Here is a 16,465-nt window from a genome sequence, read left to right on the forward strand (position 1 = left end):
GGATCCCTCTGTTGATGTACCGGCCCCTTTTGGGTCCCGCAAGCCAGCACGTTCACCTAAGGTGTTCCTGTATCTGACTTATTGTGATAAGTTCGTTTACAAGGAATGGGGTCACCCGCAACGGACCTTTCCGGTCCCCAAATACCTGGCGGTGAGTTACCCCTTTGAGGAAAGCCTTCTCGAGAAATGGTCGGCTCCTCCGGCAGTGGACCCCCCAGTACCCAGGTTAAATAAAGTAACCACGATCCCGGTTGAGGGGACTCCTGCATTCAAGGATCCCACGGACAGCAAGGCCGAGGTGGTGGCTCGTTCCTCGTTTACGGTTGTGGGGTCAGCCGTGCGACCTGTACTGGCATCCACACTTGTGTCGCAGAAACTGACTGAGTCGGCAAAACTTTTGCACCTCAAATTGGGAGAGCAACAGACTTCCCCTGTCTGCGTGCAACTAGCAGACCAACTAGTGCAAGGCCTTAAGTACGTCTGTGACGTGGCCCTGCTTACTCTCCCCCTGTTATCCAGAGCTTCAGTGTCAGCTGTGGTGCTGAGGTGCCTAATTTGGCTAAAATGCTGATCGGCTGACCAGGCATCCAAAAAAGACCTGATGGATCTTCCTTTCCTTGGTGACCGGCTCTCTGGAGCCTCTCTAGATGACATTATTAAAAATGCCATAGGTGGTAAGAGTACACTGCTCCCACAGGCCAGGAAAGCTAGGGAGCCACGCCGTATGCAAGGGCCCTCTTTTTCCGCTCACAAACTGCTTTTTCGTCCAACAGGAGTTTCGACAAAACGTCCCCAGCACGACAGGATGCCCATGGACTTTCAAAAACGTCCCTGGAACCGCAAGCCTAATAAGCCTGCGAACAAAAGTGCTACCGCATGAAGGTTTGCCCCCACCCGAGACATTGCCTTCGGGAGTTTGCAGCCCGGTGGTCCTCCCGGTTATCCGACCAATGGGTCTGCAATCTGATTTCCACAGGCTACAAGATAGAGTTTCTCCCTTGGCCGCCAAGCAGATTCTTCCCCTCCAGCATACCTGTATCCCCGGTTTGCCAGGAGGCCCTGTTGGGGGCGGTAAGGGATTTGCTGAATCACGGGGTGATTGTACCGTTTCTTGACTCGGAACGCTTCCAGGGGTTCTAGTCAAATCTGTTTGTGGTTGCCAAGAAGGAGTATGTCCAATCTTTGACTTAAAAGCCCTCAATCACTTTGTAAAAGTGCAGAGGTTCAGAATGAAATCAGTTCACTCAGTAGTTGCTGCGCTCCATCACGGGAACTCCCTGGCATCCTTAGACATCCAGGATGCGTACCTGCACATACCCATATGCCTTTGGCATCAAAAGTTTCTGCGTCATTACCAATTTGTGGTTCTTCCCTTTGGTCTGGCATCAGCCCCCCGAGTCTTTACCAAGGTACTGGCTCCCGTTTTGGCGTTGCTGCGACAACGTGGGATCGCGATCGTGGGATACTTAGACGATCTCCTCCTGAGGGCATCTTCCGCCTCAGGATTAGAGGAGGATGTGGCAATCACCATTCAGACCCTGCAAGAATTTGGATGGCTGTTGAACCTAAAGAAGCCAGTGCTTGTGCCAACCCAGTGTCTGGAGTACCTAGGTTTGCTGTTGGACTCCAGGGAAGCGAGAGTTTTTCTCCCTTCAGACAAGTTGCAGACTCTCATATCCGCGGTCAAACTACTGATGAACCGCAAGTGGTAGTCGCTCTGGTTTTGCATACGAGTACTGGGACTCATGGTAGCCTCCTTCGAGGCAGTACCTTATGCCGAGTTCCACACCAGAGTTCTGCAGGAGATCTTGTCAAAATGGGACAAATCTCAGTTGTCCCTAGATCGACAGATCCAGGGGAGCCAGCCAGTCAGGGACTCACTGATCTGGTGGTTGAGGTCCCCGGTGATTCAGTCCGGAAAATCGTTCCTTCCTCTGAAAAGGACAGTGATCACTATGGACGCCAGTCTATCCGGCTGGGGTGGAGTGATGGGGGTTCAGTCGGCTCAGGGCCTCTGGTCGACGGAAGAATCCGAGCTGCCGATCAATCTGCTCGAATTGAGAGCAATCAGGCTGTGTCTCCACACATGGTCAATGAGACTTCAAGGGCGTCCAATAAGGATACAGTCAGACAATGCCGCGGCTGTGGCGTACGTAAATCACCAAGGGGGAACAAGAAGCTCAGCCGCTGGACGGGAGGTTGCTCACATACTTCGGTGGGCAGAGCCACACGTACTGGCCCTGTTGGCTATTTACATCCCAGGAGTGGAGAACTGGCAGGCGGACTATCTGAGTCGACAGATGCTGGACCCAGGAGAATGGGCATTGCATCCAGAGATAGTCAGGCTGCTGTGCCTGAAGTGAGGCACAACAGATGTGGATCTACCCGTCTCAATTGGAAGGTGCCGAGGTTCATGTACAGGAGACAAGAGATCCACGGGCAGACACGTCAGACGCGCTGGTGGCTCTGTGGGATCAGTACCAGCTGATCTATGCCTTTTCTCCACTGAAACTGTTGCCAGGTCTGCTTCGCAGAGTGGAAGCCGAGGGGATCCCAGTAATACTAGTTGCCCCAGCGTCCTTGGTACGCAGACCTGGTGCGCCTGGTGGCAGACACTCCCTGGTGACTGCCGTTGCGAGAGGACCTCCTATCTCAAGGTCCAATTCTCCATCCTGCCTACCATCGCTGGCTTTAACGCCATGGCTATTGAGAGCCAGGTGTTGAGGAACCGGGGTCTGTCAGACTCGGTGATTCCAACTATGCTGAGGGCACGGAAATCATCTTCTCGGAAGATATACCATCGTACCTGGAAGGCCTACATCTCCATGTGTGAGGAGAAAGGATGGCATCCGCGCTCCTTTGCCATATCCAGGATCCTGCTGTTTCTCCAGCAAGGAGTTGGCCAGAGATTGTCATTAACCTCCCTGGCGGTAATCCCGAGTCTGGCTCAGGTTGGGAATTTACTAACAGGAGCGGTAACCCCCGAGCCAGACTTGGGATCGCTTTGCTGGATGCAGAGGAGGACACAGTGAGAGTTACTTACCTTGTTCCCTGGATCCAGCGATGTCCCCCGCGCTGTGTGATCAAGCTGTCCTCCGCTTGATTCACAGTGCCGAATGCCGCCGAGCTCCGTTCCCTGCGGCGTTACAGCGCACTGGAGCGGAGAACGGCGGCAAATTCAAAAAAGTAAAAAGACACAAAACACACACAGCACTGTAATCTTACAGATTACAGTGCTGTATTAAAAATTACACACCCCCTTTGTCCCTAGTGGTCTGTGCAATGCCCTGCATGCACTTTTATATTATAAATACAGTTTTTTCTGCCTGGAATTTGGAGATTGTCCATAGCAACCAAAAAGTGTCCCTTTTTCAGTGTTTTAGGATTTGATTACATTATTGAATCATTTTTATTATTCTTTATTATATTATAAACTTTATCATACCCGGGATGTCTGCTAGACTCTGGTTTGAAGAGATTTAAGAGCGTTATTCCTAAGAATTACAGGACTACAAAATAAAAACGCCAGATTTCCATGCAAAATAATTGTACCGCTTTCAGCACCTAATTCCAGACTGAATCATACCGCCTGGGAGGTTAAGCACCATCAAAGGACAAATTTCAGCCTTAGCTGTCTTTTTTCAACGACCCCTGGCTTCGTACTCCTTAGTGAGTACCTTTGTCCAGGGGGTACGACATGTAGTCCCTCCGGTGCGTCCACCGTTACCCCCCTGGGATTTGAACCTGGTCGGCGCTTGAAAGACCACCGTTTGAAAATATCAGCGAGATTCCCTTGTTGACTCTTTCCCAGAAAGTGGTCTTCCTAGTGGCAATCACATCGGCCAGGAGGGTTTCAGAACTGGCGGCCTTGTCCTGCAAGTCGCCCTATCTGGTTATCCATAGGGATAAGGTGTTGTTGCGTCCGCAACCGTCCTTTTTACCGAAAGTGTTATCGGCTTTTCATATCAATGAGGACATTGTATTACCTTCTCTGTGTCCTAAGCTGAAGCACCCTAAGGAGGTGGCCCTTCACACTCTAGATGTTGTTAGGGCTCTGAAAGTGTATTTTTCTGCCATGGCTCCCTTTCGGAAGTCAGACTCATTGTTTGTTTCGGTGGCTGGTCCAAAGAAGGGTATGGCGGTCTCGTCGGCCACCATTTCCAGGTGGATCAGACAGATTGTAGTCCAAGCCTACGCCTTGAAGGGGCAGGTGCCTCCCTTTCCGGTCACGGCCCACTTTACGAGGGCAATAGGAACGTCTTGGGCTTTCCGACACCAAACGTCTGTCGCTCAGGTGAGTAAAGCGGCGACCTGGTCGTCTGTCCATACGTTTACCAAGTTCCACAAGGTAGGCGTCAGTGCATCGGCTGATGCCTGTTTTGGCCGCAAAGTTTTGCAGGCGGCCGTGTAGTTGCAATTGACTATGCAATCCATGTTTTTTTCCTGGCTTTTCGATAAAAACGCAGTACTGTTAAATGAATGCACTGTTTGCATTACTTCCGCATTCGCTGCGGTCTTGGGGATCACGCCTGTTGAGGATACCCCATTGTGCATGATGATTTTTTCATGCACTGCTGTGTTTTTTTGTGGGTATAGTTTCACTAGTTCCCACTTGCCATGGTGGATTTTTATGCTGTTTTTTTTCCCCACCTCTCGTTTAGCACTGCTTGGGGACATCCCATTTTGTTACAGAGAGGAGCTGTGTCGGTCAGTGAATATAAGAGAAAATAGGATTTTTTTATACTCACCGTAAAATCATTTTCTCTGTAATTCACAGACCGACACAGCACCCGCCCCTCCTTTTTCTCTTTACTTTATACTACTTGTTGACGTACTGAGGCTGCTGGTGCAGAGTGTGGGGGATTGTAGCCTGAGGGACCTCCCCCCTGGGCGGAACTAAGAGTTCTGAAGTGGTGTATTACAACTTTGCCTAGTACAGTGATGGTGAACCTTGGCACCCCAGATGTTTTGGAACTACATTTCCCATGATGCTCTTACACTCTGCAATGTAGTGGAGCATCATGGGAAATGTAGTTCCAAAACATCTGGGGTGCCAAGGTTCGCCTTCACTGGCCTAGTATCTCCTAGTGATAGGGCTAACAACCCATTTTGTTACAGAGAGGAGCTGTGTCGGTCGGTGAATTACAGAGAAAGGGATTTACGGTACAATACAAAAAAATCCAATTTTGTTGCTCGAAAATTACTTGGAACCCCCAAACATCATTATATATATTTTAGCAGGGACCCTAGGGAATAAAATGTCAATTGCTGCAATATTTTATGTCACACTGTATTTGCCCAGCTGTCTTTCAAACGCAATTCTTGGGGAAAAATACACTTCAATGAATGAAAAAAAAAAAAAGAAACAGTAAACTTGCCGATTGGCTCACGCCAGTATACGTTGGCAGAAGGGCATGTACAGGCATATTAAAGCGGGAGTCTGCCAGGACTCCGCGTTTTTTTTTTTTTTAAAAGCCAGCAGCTACAAATACTGCAGCTGCTGACTTTTAAAATAGTGACACTTACCTGTCCAGCGCGCCCGCGATGGCGGCACCCGAAGCCGATCTGTAGATCGTATCTCGGGTGCTGCCGCCGCCATCTTGGGTATGGGAATCAGGAAATGGAGCCTTTCGGCTTCATTTCCCGGTTCCCTACTGCGCATGCGCGAGCCGCGCTGCGCAATAAGGACGGTCCCCGCTGCCTCTGGGATCTGTGTGTTTTCCCAGCAGGCAGCGGGGCACTTGCGGGAAGGGGCAGGCACTTGCGGAAAGGGGCGTAATATACGCCCCTTTCCGCAGAGAGCTATCCCGGAAGTGGGTACAGATACCCGTACTGTACAGGTATCTGCACCCCCCTCCCCCCTGAAAGGTGCCAATTGTGGCGCCGGAGGGGGGGAGGGTTCCGATGAGCGGAAGGTCCACTTTAGGGTGGACCTCCGCTTTAACATACCTGAACGTTGCCCTTTAAGAAGCGATTTACCGGCGCACCGCCACAAGCTCCATGAGAGTGATCGCGGGTCCCGCGGACTCGATTTCCACTGGGATACCCGCAATCATCTCACGGAGAGGAAGAACAGGGAAATGCTGATGTAAACAAGCATTTCCCCATCCTTCCTAGTGACAGGACACTGATCACAACTCCCTGTGATCGGGAGCGGTGATCAGTTTCGTGTCACACATAGTCCCTCCCCCCACAGCTAGAATCACTCCCTAGGACACACTTAACCCCTAAAGCAGCCCCTAGTGGTTAACCCCTTCACTGACAGTCGCATTTTTAATCGCACTGATCGCTGTATAAATGTGAATGGTCCCAAAATCGTGCCAAAAGTGTCTGATGTGTCCGCCATGTCACAGTCACGATAAAAATCGCTGATCGCCGCAATGACTAATAAAAAAAAAAATATTGATAAAAATGCCATAAAACTATCCCCTATTTTTGTAAACGCTATAAATTTTGCACAAAGCAATCAATAAACGCTTATTGTGATTTTTTTTTTACCAAAAATATGTAGAAGAATACATATCAGCCTAAACTGAGGAAAAGACATGTTTTTTTTATATTTTTTGGGGATATTTATTATAGCAAAAAGTAAAAAATATTGCTTTTTTTTTTCAAAATTGCTATTTTTTGTTTCTAGCACAAAAAATAAAACCGTAAAGGTGATCAAATACCACCAAAAGACAGCTCTATTTGTGGTAAAAAAAAAGAATGTCAATTTTGTTTGGGAGCCACGTTGCACGGCCGCGCAATTGTTGGTTAAAGTGAGGCAGTGCCGAATCACAAAAAGTGCTCTGGTCTTTTGACAGCCAAATAGTCTGGGGCTTAAGTGGTTAAAACCCCTTATGGTACATTTTAGGAGGTACCACTCTTTCTCTTTGTTCTCCTTTTTTTCCCTTTTATTTCTCTCTATCCTAATTTCTTTTTTCCCATCCCTCTTTCTTGTTCTTTCTCTTATTCTTTCTCTTACTTGGTGGGGGGGGCGGAGGGAGATGGGATCAGCGGCAGTGCTGGTGGGGGGGGGGTCACTGTGTTTCAGGCTTCACTGTGTCTCAGACTTCGTGGTGTCTCGCAGCAGTGACACCTATGCCGAAATCAGGAGATAGGGTCTCCTCCAGCCCCTCCCACTTCACATTCCTCAACAGTCAGCTGACCTCTAGTCTCTGCCCCCCCACCCATCCCGTGAACTGAATGGGCGGCTGGGGGCTCCTGGGACAGCCCTGCTCATATATATGATCTTCCCTGCACAGATCCCTTAAAGTCATTGTAAACATTGGATTTTTTTATATTTAAACAAACATGTTATACTTACCTGCTCTGTGTAACAGTTTTGGGCAGAGCAGCCCTGATCCTCCTCTGATCCCCCACCGACCCTTCTGCCTCCTCCTGCCTTTCCAAGTGCCCCAATAGCAAGGTAAAAAAAAAAACTTATTCATTATGGACTGAAGGGGGGATATTCTATGTAAAGGTAATCCAATGAGGAGGCAGTTGCAGTAGTCGAGGCAAGCACTAACCAGGGAGCCGCAACCTGGCATGTGGGGACAGACTGGTAGATGTGCCATTGATCTTGACAGAGAAGTCAGGGGAGGGGCACATGGGGGAGGAAATATTAAGAGCTCAGTTTTAGATAGATTCAGTTTGAGGAAATTGTTTGACAGCCAGGCTGATATGTCTGTTAGTAAATCAGTGATGTGTGGGGAGACTGATGGGGTGAGCTGAGGGGTAGAGAGATAGATTTGGGTGTCATCAGCATATAAATGGTAGTGGAAGCCATGGGAGGCTATCACCTGACCCAGGGTGGATGTGTAGACGAGGGGCTAAAAGGATTCCCACTCCACCTCTCTTCCATCCACTGGGTCTGGGGGAGTGAGTCCAGAGAAGGCCACCATGGGAGAGGGAGGCAGGAGAAGCAGTGTCAGATTCATGAAGCCAGTTTTTCGGTAATATCAAGTAGGGTAAAGAAATTTGTGATAAAGAGGTTGTGGAGGGAGGTGTGTTTGTGACAGACAGAGCGGGCATTCCAGAGGGCGCAGGAGAAGATATGTATATGCCCTCCATGTGCTCCTCACTGTAAAAGTCAGTTATAGGTGTGGGCAGTGGCCAGTTGTTTTGTTACAGGAGAAGGGAGGCTGGTTTAGGAAGAATAGAAATGGAAACCAAGTTCTGTGGATTGCGGCTGCTGCCAGAGGGTGTGGGGTGATGGGAGCGTTGGGCACAGTTAAATGGAGGCCCAGGGTTTGGGGATAGGTTACCAGAGATTAGGAGAAGCAGAAGGGTGAGAGAAGTAATGCGGGAGTGTGATTTATATGAAGGGACATGCCCCAGCGTCCTGGAGGCTTTATCAGCATGTGGGTGTAGAATGAGCAAGAGTTGGTGAGTGCAGTAATAGGGAGAGGGCAGAAAGGAGGGTGAGATTATATATATATATATATATATATATATATATATATATATATATATATATATATATATATATATATATATATATATATATATTTATAAGCAGAGGGGTGGAGGAAAGGAGGACAGAAGTGGTAGAGAACACATGTTACAGAGTGGAAGGAGCGTTTAATAGAGAGACGGGTCACCCACAGCCTGTTTGGTGCTTTTCAGCGCAGTTTGCTATGTATGTTCGCTTTGTGCAATCACTGAAGTGCAGAGCTTCAAATGCATCTCACTTGTATAAAGAATCACTTAGAGCAGCCTTTCTCAACCTCTTCAACACAGAGGAACCCTTGAAATGGTTTGTCGGTCTCAGGGGAACCCCTGCTAAAAATTTGAAATCTATAGGCCCTTGTACACACGGTCTCACCTTCCGACAACAAAATCCGATGGATTTTTTCCGAAACTTGTCTTGCATACACACGGTCGGACAAAGTTGTCGGAAAATCCGATCGTTCGAAGCGTGATGACGTTCGTTCATTACGACGGGACTATGTTCAGGCTAGTAGCCAATAGCTTTGCAAAGTTGTTGGAAAATCCGATCGTTCAGAACGTGATGACGTTCGTTCATTACGACGGGACTACGCTCAGGCTAGTAGCCAATAGCTTTGGTCTCGTAATTTGATCTGAGCACGCGTGGCACTTTGTCCGATTAGAATTCTCTACAAACGATCGAACAAAGTCCGATCGGATCATGTTGTCTGAAAATTTTATATCCAGCTCTCAAACGTTGTTGGTCGGACATTCCGACTGAAAAAGTCAGATGGAGCCCACACACGGTCGGATTATCCGACAACATGGTCCGATCGGGCAGTTTCCGTCGGAATTTCCGACCGTGTGTACAAGGGCTTAACTCGTGATACATTAGTGTGATGGTCACTGGGAAGAATGGTCCTTACACTTGCAGTCATTGGGAAGAGTTACCTCTTTACAGATAGCTAAAAAGATCAATGGTGTCGGTGGGAACTAATCTGAGAGGCAGAAATTGTCCAATTCTGAAGGAACCCCTAACAACCTTTGGAGGAACCCTGGTTGAGAATCACTGACTTAGAGAAAGAACCACTAAAGGAAAGAACCACAACAACATTACCCCCAGCAATGTGCTGACCCCATAAGGGTGCTCTAGTTTTATACTGTTAAGGTTGGGGTGTTTTTTTTGTTAATTAATAGATCACGAGATAACATAAGGATGGCTGACAATCAGAGCAGGCCTTCAACATCCTAAAGTCAGACCAGCAGCGATGTAAAGATAAGATCAGCACATAAAACTTCGGTAAGACACGACAGAGCAACACAAACATCATAATGATGCAGACAGGGAACAGATGGTGAAGGCGACAGAACAAAATACACACAGACACAGTGACAGCAAAGTTTCCAGTTTTCCAGTTATGGGTGGATGTGACTCAGCTGGGACATACCTGTGGAGGGAAAAATAAGAAATCTTCAGATTAAACATTCAGATGAGGCAGAGCTTGAAGTGCATATCAATCAAAGTATAAAGATTCACTTGGAGAAAGAAACACTAAAGGTGAGAACCCCAGCAACGTGCTCCCCAGCAACGATAGACTTAAAGGCAATCTTTAAAAGAGCAGAACAGTAGTTATCTCCAGTCAGACTGCATCAGTAAAAAAAAGCCCAACGGAGGGACATTGGGAGGAGGAGCTGTGAGGTTAGTGTGATGTCATAGGACATATAGACTCTGGAAGGAGGGACATTGGGAGGAGCTGTGAGGTCAGTGTGATGTCATAGGACACAGACTCTGGATGGAGGGACATTGGGAGGAGGAGCTGTGAGGTCAGTGTGATGTCAAAGGACATATAGACTCTGGATGGAGGGACATTTGGATGGGGAGATTTGAGGAGTCCTCTATATGAGGCTCCTGTGCAAACCAAATCATTGTTCCTGGGTGTGTCCTTCCTCTCCTAAACTGAAGAGTGAACTTTGACCTTTACCATACAGAAATCTGTCAGGAATGTGTGAAAGTAAGCTCTCATGTGATCAGGTGACGTGCGGAGGAACGCAGTGTAAATAGCAGACAATTTTCTCCAGAGCTCCTAATGGTGGGGATGGATTTTGCGGAGTGCTGGTGCCAAGTTTCCACCCCCCAGGATCACTGCAGGTGTGGAGAAAAGCTGTGTAAGAGGATATGGAGGAGAGATGAGGAGGAGATCCAGGAATCAGGATAAAGGTCAGGACAAGCAACAGACGAGCGCATCCAAGAGATGAAGCCGGGGTCACTACACAGAAAATCGATCCAAGGAAACAACAGGCAGGACGAGGAATAGCAAGAAGGAGCTCAGAGACAAATGAGAATATTGCTCAGCCAATGGGAGATGATCTCAGCATGACTTAAATAAGGAAGGAGATCAGGGGGAGGGGAGGAAGTTGCTTATGGTGATCATAGAGACATGGAAATTCAGCTGGTTCAGCAGGGATCGGTCACATTTCCATCCATGTGTGGTCACTGCCGGATAAAAGTCACTCCATCAGCGGCTGCAGCCAATAGCTTCATCACTGATCTGTGTATTCTGAGAGCGGAGGAGCGCCCCCCATTGTCAGAATACAATAGTGCAGCGGGGAGGATTCCCCCATCGCCCTCCAATGTGTGGATGGGGGAATCACTTCAGTTTTTTCCTCTCATCCCGCTGGATGAACGATAAAACTGAACCATGTATGGCCAGATTTGGAAGGAAGATATATTCATCATCAACTGATTCCCCCTGAAGGGGTTAGTCTACATTTTCACACTATATATGTGTGTATCATCATCTGCTGGAGATAAAAGACATCACAGTGACTATGGAGGAAGAGGACGGACATGACGGGGGTTACTGGGTGTAAACAGAAAATAAGATCCTTTTACCTCCTCTGCTGCCACTTCCAGTAATGTCTCCTCTCTACTTTCTCCCGACTCACCTCTCACTCGGAACTTCCTGTCTGTACCTGACATCACTTCCTGTCTTCCATAGAGACTTTCTGTCTGGGCAGGTGTGAGATCACCACCTTGTGGAGTTCAGAGGAACTGCAATCCCCCCCCCCCCCCGGAAAAAAAAATCTCTGCTGTGTGTATGTACTGTATATCCTTATAGATGGGTCATCTCCACTCCCACCAAGGGGAATAGAAATGTATTACTGCTCGGGGGAGACATTTTGGCCCCTTTGATTTTGCAGTAAAATTGATGTCAGATTTAGTCATGTAGAACATCTGTTATATGGATACAAAGAGCCCCAACTGAGAGTAAAGGGTGGAAATGGCTCCTGATCCCCAAATTTGGCCAATTATGTCCCCAATATAAATAGAATAAAACCCGCGCTATGTGTAACAACTCAAATACCTACAGAAATAACTTATACCAGACTGCTGCTGTAACAAAGGTAAGTATTCCCTTTATCAACTAGAAGAGCATTATGTGTCACAGCGCTGTCCTATTGTGTGTGCACATAAATCATCACAAATACACTAAGCTGGCAGAGTTGGTGACTCTGGTAGCTTTTCATCTACCAAAATCACCAACATCCTTCACACTCTCCTCACCTCCGATGGCAAAGGAACCGGATCCTCCTCGCTCACTCCTGCAAGTCTGCTGCGCATTCTCTCATCTCCCTCCTAGACTCTTCCTCCTCCGACCGCTGTTCCAGCAGGAGCTCCTCCTCCTCTGACCGCTGTTCCAGCAGGAGCTCCGCCTCTTCATACACACTCAGGGATCCGCCTCTTCATACACAGTCAGAGCTCCTCCTCTCCATACACACTCAGGGCTCTGCCTCTTCATACACACTCAGAGCTCCGCCTCTTCATACACACTCAGAGCTCCGCCTCTTCATACACACTCAGAGCTCCACCTCTTCAAACACACTCAGGGAGGAGAGGAAGGGGAAGGATATACAGTACATACACACAGCACAAGGCCATGTTCACACTATGAGATGTTTCTTGAGCTGCAGTTCCTCTGAGCTCCACAAGATGGTGATCTCACCTCTACCCAGACAGGAAGTCTCTATGGAATACAGACAGGAAGTGATGTCAGGTACTGGCAGACATCCCATTTGGAAGGACGTAGAGAGAAGATACTGCTGGATCTGGAGGCAGAGGAGGTAATACTTAAATTAACCCCTTCATGGGGATCAGATAATGATTAATATATCTTCCTTCCAAATCTGGCCATACGTGGTTGAGTCAGTGGGATGAGAAGAAAAAACTTAAGTGATTCCCCCATCCACACATCTCTCCTCCATATCCTCTTACACAGCTTTTCTCCACACCTGCAGTGATCCTGGGGGGTGAAAACTTGGCACCAGAACTCCGCAAAATCCATCCCCACCATTAGGATCTCTGGAGAAAATTGTCTGCTATTTACACTCCATTCCTCCGCACGTCACCTGATCACATGAGAGCTTACTTTCACACATTCCTGACAGATTTCTGTATGGTAAAGGTCAGAGTTCACTCTTCAGTTTAGGAGAGGAAGGACACACCCAGGAACAATGATTTGGTTTGCATGGGAACCTCATACAGAGGACACCTCAAATCTCCCCATCCAAATGTCCCTCCATCCAGAGTCTATATGTCCTATGACATCACACTGACCTCACAGCTACTCCTCCCAATGTTCCTCCATCCAGAGCAGGGGGATTTGATTTAAATCATAATTTTTAAAAAGTAACTGTCATCTCCGTCCCGCAGTGGCTCCTCCTCTGACCTGCTGTTGGCTCACGACAGTTCCATTCACTTTAATGGGATGGCTGGTGATGGGGCAGTGACACAACAAGGTGAGGGACGTGGAGGCAGCAGGTGAGTGGATGCCGCTAACAGGCGCCGCCATGATGGATCTGAAGTGACAGGGGCTCTTTAATATTTGCAAACAAAAAGAAAGTTTCCCATTTAGAATAATAAGCTGTCGGGTTAGTAAAATGGTGATATCAGAACCGATTCAATCATACAGTTTGTAGTGTACATAGATTTGTAAAACAATGGGATGAAGTAATGTTCCTGAACGTTGTTTTATTTCATGGTTACTGTGAATTTGTGTGAATGCATTGATGCAGTGCATGTTATCTCAGCTTGCAGAAATTGGATTCATTGAATGAGTTCACCAAAAATGAAAATATTGCAGAATATACAGCCTCATGCTACCTAACTAAGCTCCATTCCATGCTAAATAAACAACATTTTAAATGTATCTTATATGGAAAACTATCTTTAGATTTTTACACCAAATGCATTTTATTAAAATACATTTTATAAGCATTAAAAAAATGATTTAAATAAAACAAATCTGATTATTTAAAAAAAAAAATCATTGATTTTGTATCCTCCCTGATCCAGAGTCTATATGTCACTATGACATCACACTGACCTCACAACTCCTCCTCCTAATGTTCTCTACCTGTTTGTTTTGTTTTTTTTCCTTGTGCTCTTAGGATGTGGGCGGACCCTTGGCATCCTCACTAGCAAAGTAGGACTGTTGGTCCTGCATTGTATGTAATGATGTCAGAATGTCTGCAACAAGCTTTTATCCTGCATAGTGTGGGGGTCCTGTGTGGGTAAATTATACCTCAGTCTGAAGTGGGGCCTTAATATAATGCAAACCTGAATGATGAGGTGAGGAGGATTCTGGGAATATCATTTGATTTTGCTATTTGTGTTCAGATCTAGAGTTTTCCTCCTGTGAAGTCTGGAGATCATATGACCATCACATTGCCTCCACCTCCCTCCCTGATAGAATAGAGAAATACAAAGAAGATTCTAGAAGTCACCAGAGAGATGATGGAGGAGAGGTGAGGAGGATTCTGGGAATTCTGGGACATTATCCAGTAACAGACAAGGGATGTGTCTGGATGGTGACTGTATCATTGTGTGTGTCAGGTTCCTATAAGGTGTCAGGATGTCACTGTCTATTTCTCCATGGAGGAGTGGGAGTATTTAGAAGGACACAAGGATCTCTACAAGGACGTCATGATGGACAATCAGCCGCCCCTCACATCACCGGGTAAGAGGAGACTTTATTGTAAAGGAGAGAGCAGTACGGAGGCTCCACCTAGATCCCCCATCATCTGATAAACACATAGAAACAATGTATTCAGTCAGTGTGTGTGTTTCCTACAGATGGATCCAGTAAGGAGAACCCACCAGAGAGATGTCCCCGTCCTCTGTATTCCCGGGATTCCACACAGGAAGATCACACCATCCCCCACCATCATCAGGTAGATGAGGAACAATCACTGATAGTATCATTAGGATCTGTACATTATCTGCATTGTTACCATTGATGTCATTTTTATTATATATTCAGAGTGGAAACCTGAGAGATTCTAAAGTTGAGGGTAAAAAAGAGATAAAAGAGGAGGATGATGAGGATGAGGAGTCTCTAAAAGAACACAAAGATCTGTACCAGGACACCATGGTGGAGACATCCAGCTACAGAAACCCACCAGAGAGATGTCCCCGTCCTCTGTATTCCCGGGATTCCACACAGGAAGATCACACCATCCCCCACCATCATCAGGTAGGTGATTGACAATTATTGGTAGTTCTGATTTATATACAGCATGATTGTTACAATGAATGTTTTATTATATATTCAGAGTGGAAACCTCAGGGATTATAATATTGATGTTAAAGAAGAGTATAAAGAGGAGGATGAGGAGTATGGAGTGATGGAGGAGTTTTCAGAAGGACACAAGGATATGATGGAGCCACCTAATACCAGGAACCCACCAGAGAGATGTCCCCGTCCTCTGTATTCCCGGGATTCCACACAGGAAGATCACACCATCCCTCACTATTGCAAGGTTGGTGGGGTGGAGCATCTAGAACATGGACTGCTAGAGATGATGTGTGTATTTTTTAAGTGATGTCATAATAATAAATCTTATAATTTACAGATGATATTCTCTCTCATTTTCTTGATTTAGAGTGGAGATCCAATCGATATAGAATTTGAGGTGAAATCAGAAGAAGAAGAGAGGTATGTGAGGGATGATCAGCAGTCTATGGAGGAGGATGGAATAACGGGGACATTTATAGAGGAGGACACTCCTACAGAGATCAGCACAGGTGGGTCATTAACACTAAATACATTCCTCCACCCATACTGCTCACTGATTGGTCCAGAGTAGGGTGAGGACTGGGTGATATCAGCCTGTAATCCCCTGGTCACTTTCCTGAGCTGTGTTCCCCGTCCTGTATTCCTGGATTTCTCTCCGATAATCTTCCTTCTCTGTGCTGCAGACACAATTTATGTATCTAGACTGGGTTCATGGAGGTTCTGGGGTTCAGCTGGAGGCAAAGTTTTGATTTTTCACCATACATTTTGCGCTACCTAGGCACCTTGGGCATGTGCTGTGGGTCTTCTGCATCATGCCCAGGTCTAGCATGATGTCTGACAGAGCAATTATCCTAGGGTTACTTGCTCTGTTGTCTGCTGGCTGTGCCGGGTGGAGGGATATGTCTGTATAGTCTCAGACCCAAGTCACTGAGTGCAGTCTCAGGAGATGGGAGGCAGCGGTGTGGGACCTCTGCAACTTGTCTCATGTAAACATTTCATCTTCCACTGATTACTGAATACCAATATTATGAGTCCTGACCCTTACACTATATACAGTAATTTATATTGTACATTAGAATAAAAAATGTGATGCGCTAATTTCAAACCATACAATAATCGCAGTAAGCCACAAATCTGCGATTATAAAATCATATAAAGTGCAACTGTGCATAAATAAATCAAAAAATGCCCCTGTGCATATATTTATAGTAATAACTGGTGTATAAGATAACTCTATGTGCAAAAAGACGCAAATTTGTCATATAGACTAAAATCCATATATAGAGTGTGTAAACTTATTACAATATGTACAAAGTGGAGCAAAGACAGATATCTGTGCATAAGTTAAGGTGATAACTAGTGCATAAACCATAAAGTGACTTTATGTGCAAACAGGCGCAAGTTTATCATATAGACTAAAATACATATATATAAAGTGGGTGAGACTTGTTGCAAGGTATAAAATGGAGCAAAAAAAC

At 46.5% G+C, this 16,465-nt stretch overlaps 1 protein-coding gene across 4 annotated transcripts in view; it reads left to right on the forward strand.

Annotated features, from left to right (window-relative positions):
• Positions 1–16,465, forward strand: part of LOC143989592 (uncharacterized) — a 110,573-nt gene that overhangs the window by 81,287 nt on the left and 12,821 nt on the right. For 2 of the 4 annotated variants that reach the window (XM_077489800.1, XM_077489798.1), the window contains exons 2-7: positions 14,090–14,217; positions 14,306–14,429; positions 14,546–14,643; positions 14,733–14,945; positions 15,025–15,231; positions 15,355–15,496. In XM_077489800.1, the coding sequence (XP_077345926.1) occupies positions 14,345–14,429; positions 14,546–14,643; positions 14,733–14,945; positions 15,025–15,231; positions 15,355–15,496 (745 nt within the window). In that variant the 5' untranslated portion in view covers positions 14,090–14,217; positions 14,306–14,344. Of the gene's footprint in view, positions 1–12,461; positions 12,535–14,089; positions 14,218–14,305; positions 14,430–14,545; positions 14,644–14,732; positions 14,946–15,024; positions 15,232–15,354; positions 15,497–16,465 lie in introns of those variants that run through there. The other 2 variants (XM_077489799.1, XM_077489801.1) reach the window with 2 other exon arrangements.

Source organism: Lithobates pipiens, unplaced genomic scaffold (assembly GCF_037356315.1).
Source record: "Lithobates pipiens isolate NorthernLeopardFrog02 unplaced genomic scaffold, aLitPip1_a1.2 Scaffold_18, whole genome shotgun sequence".
In the NCBI taxonomy this organism is placed as follows: domain Eukaryota; kingdom Metazoa; phylum Chordata; class Amphibia; order Anura; family Ranidae; genus Lithobates; species Lithobates pipiens.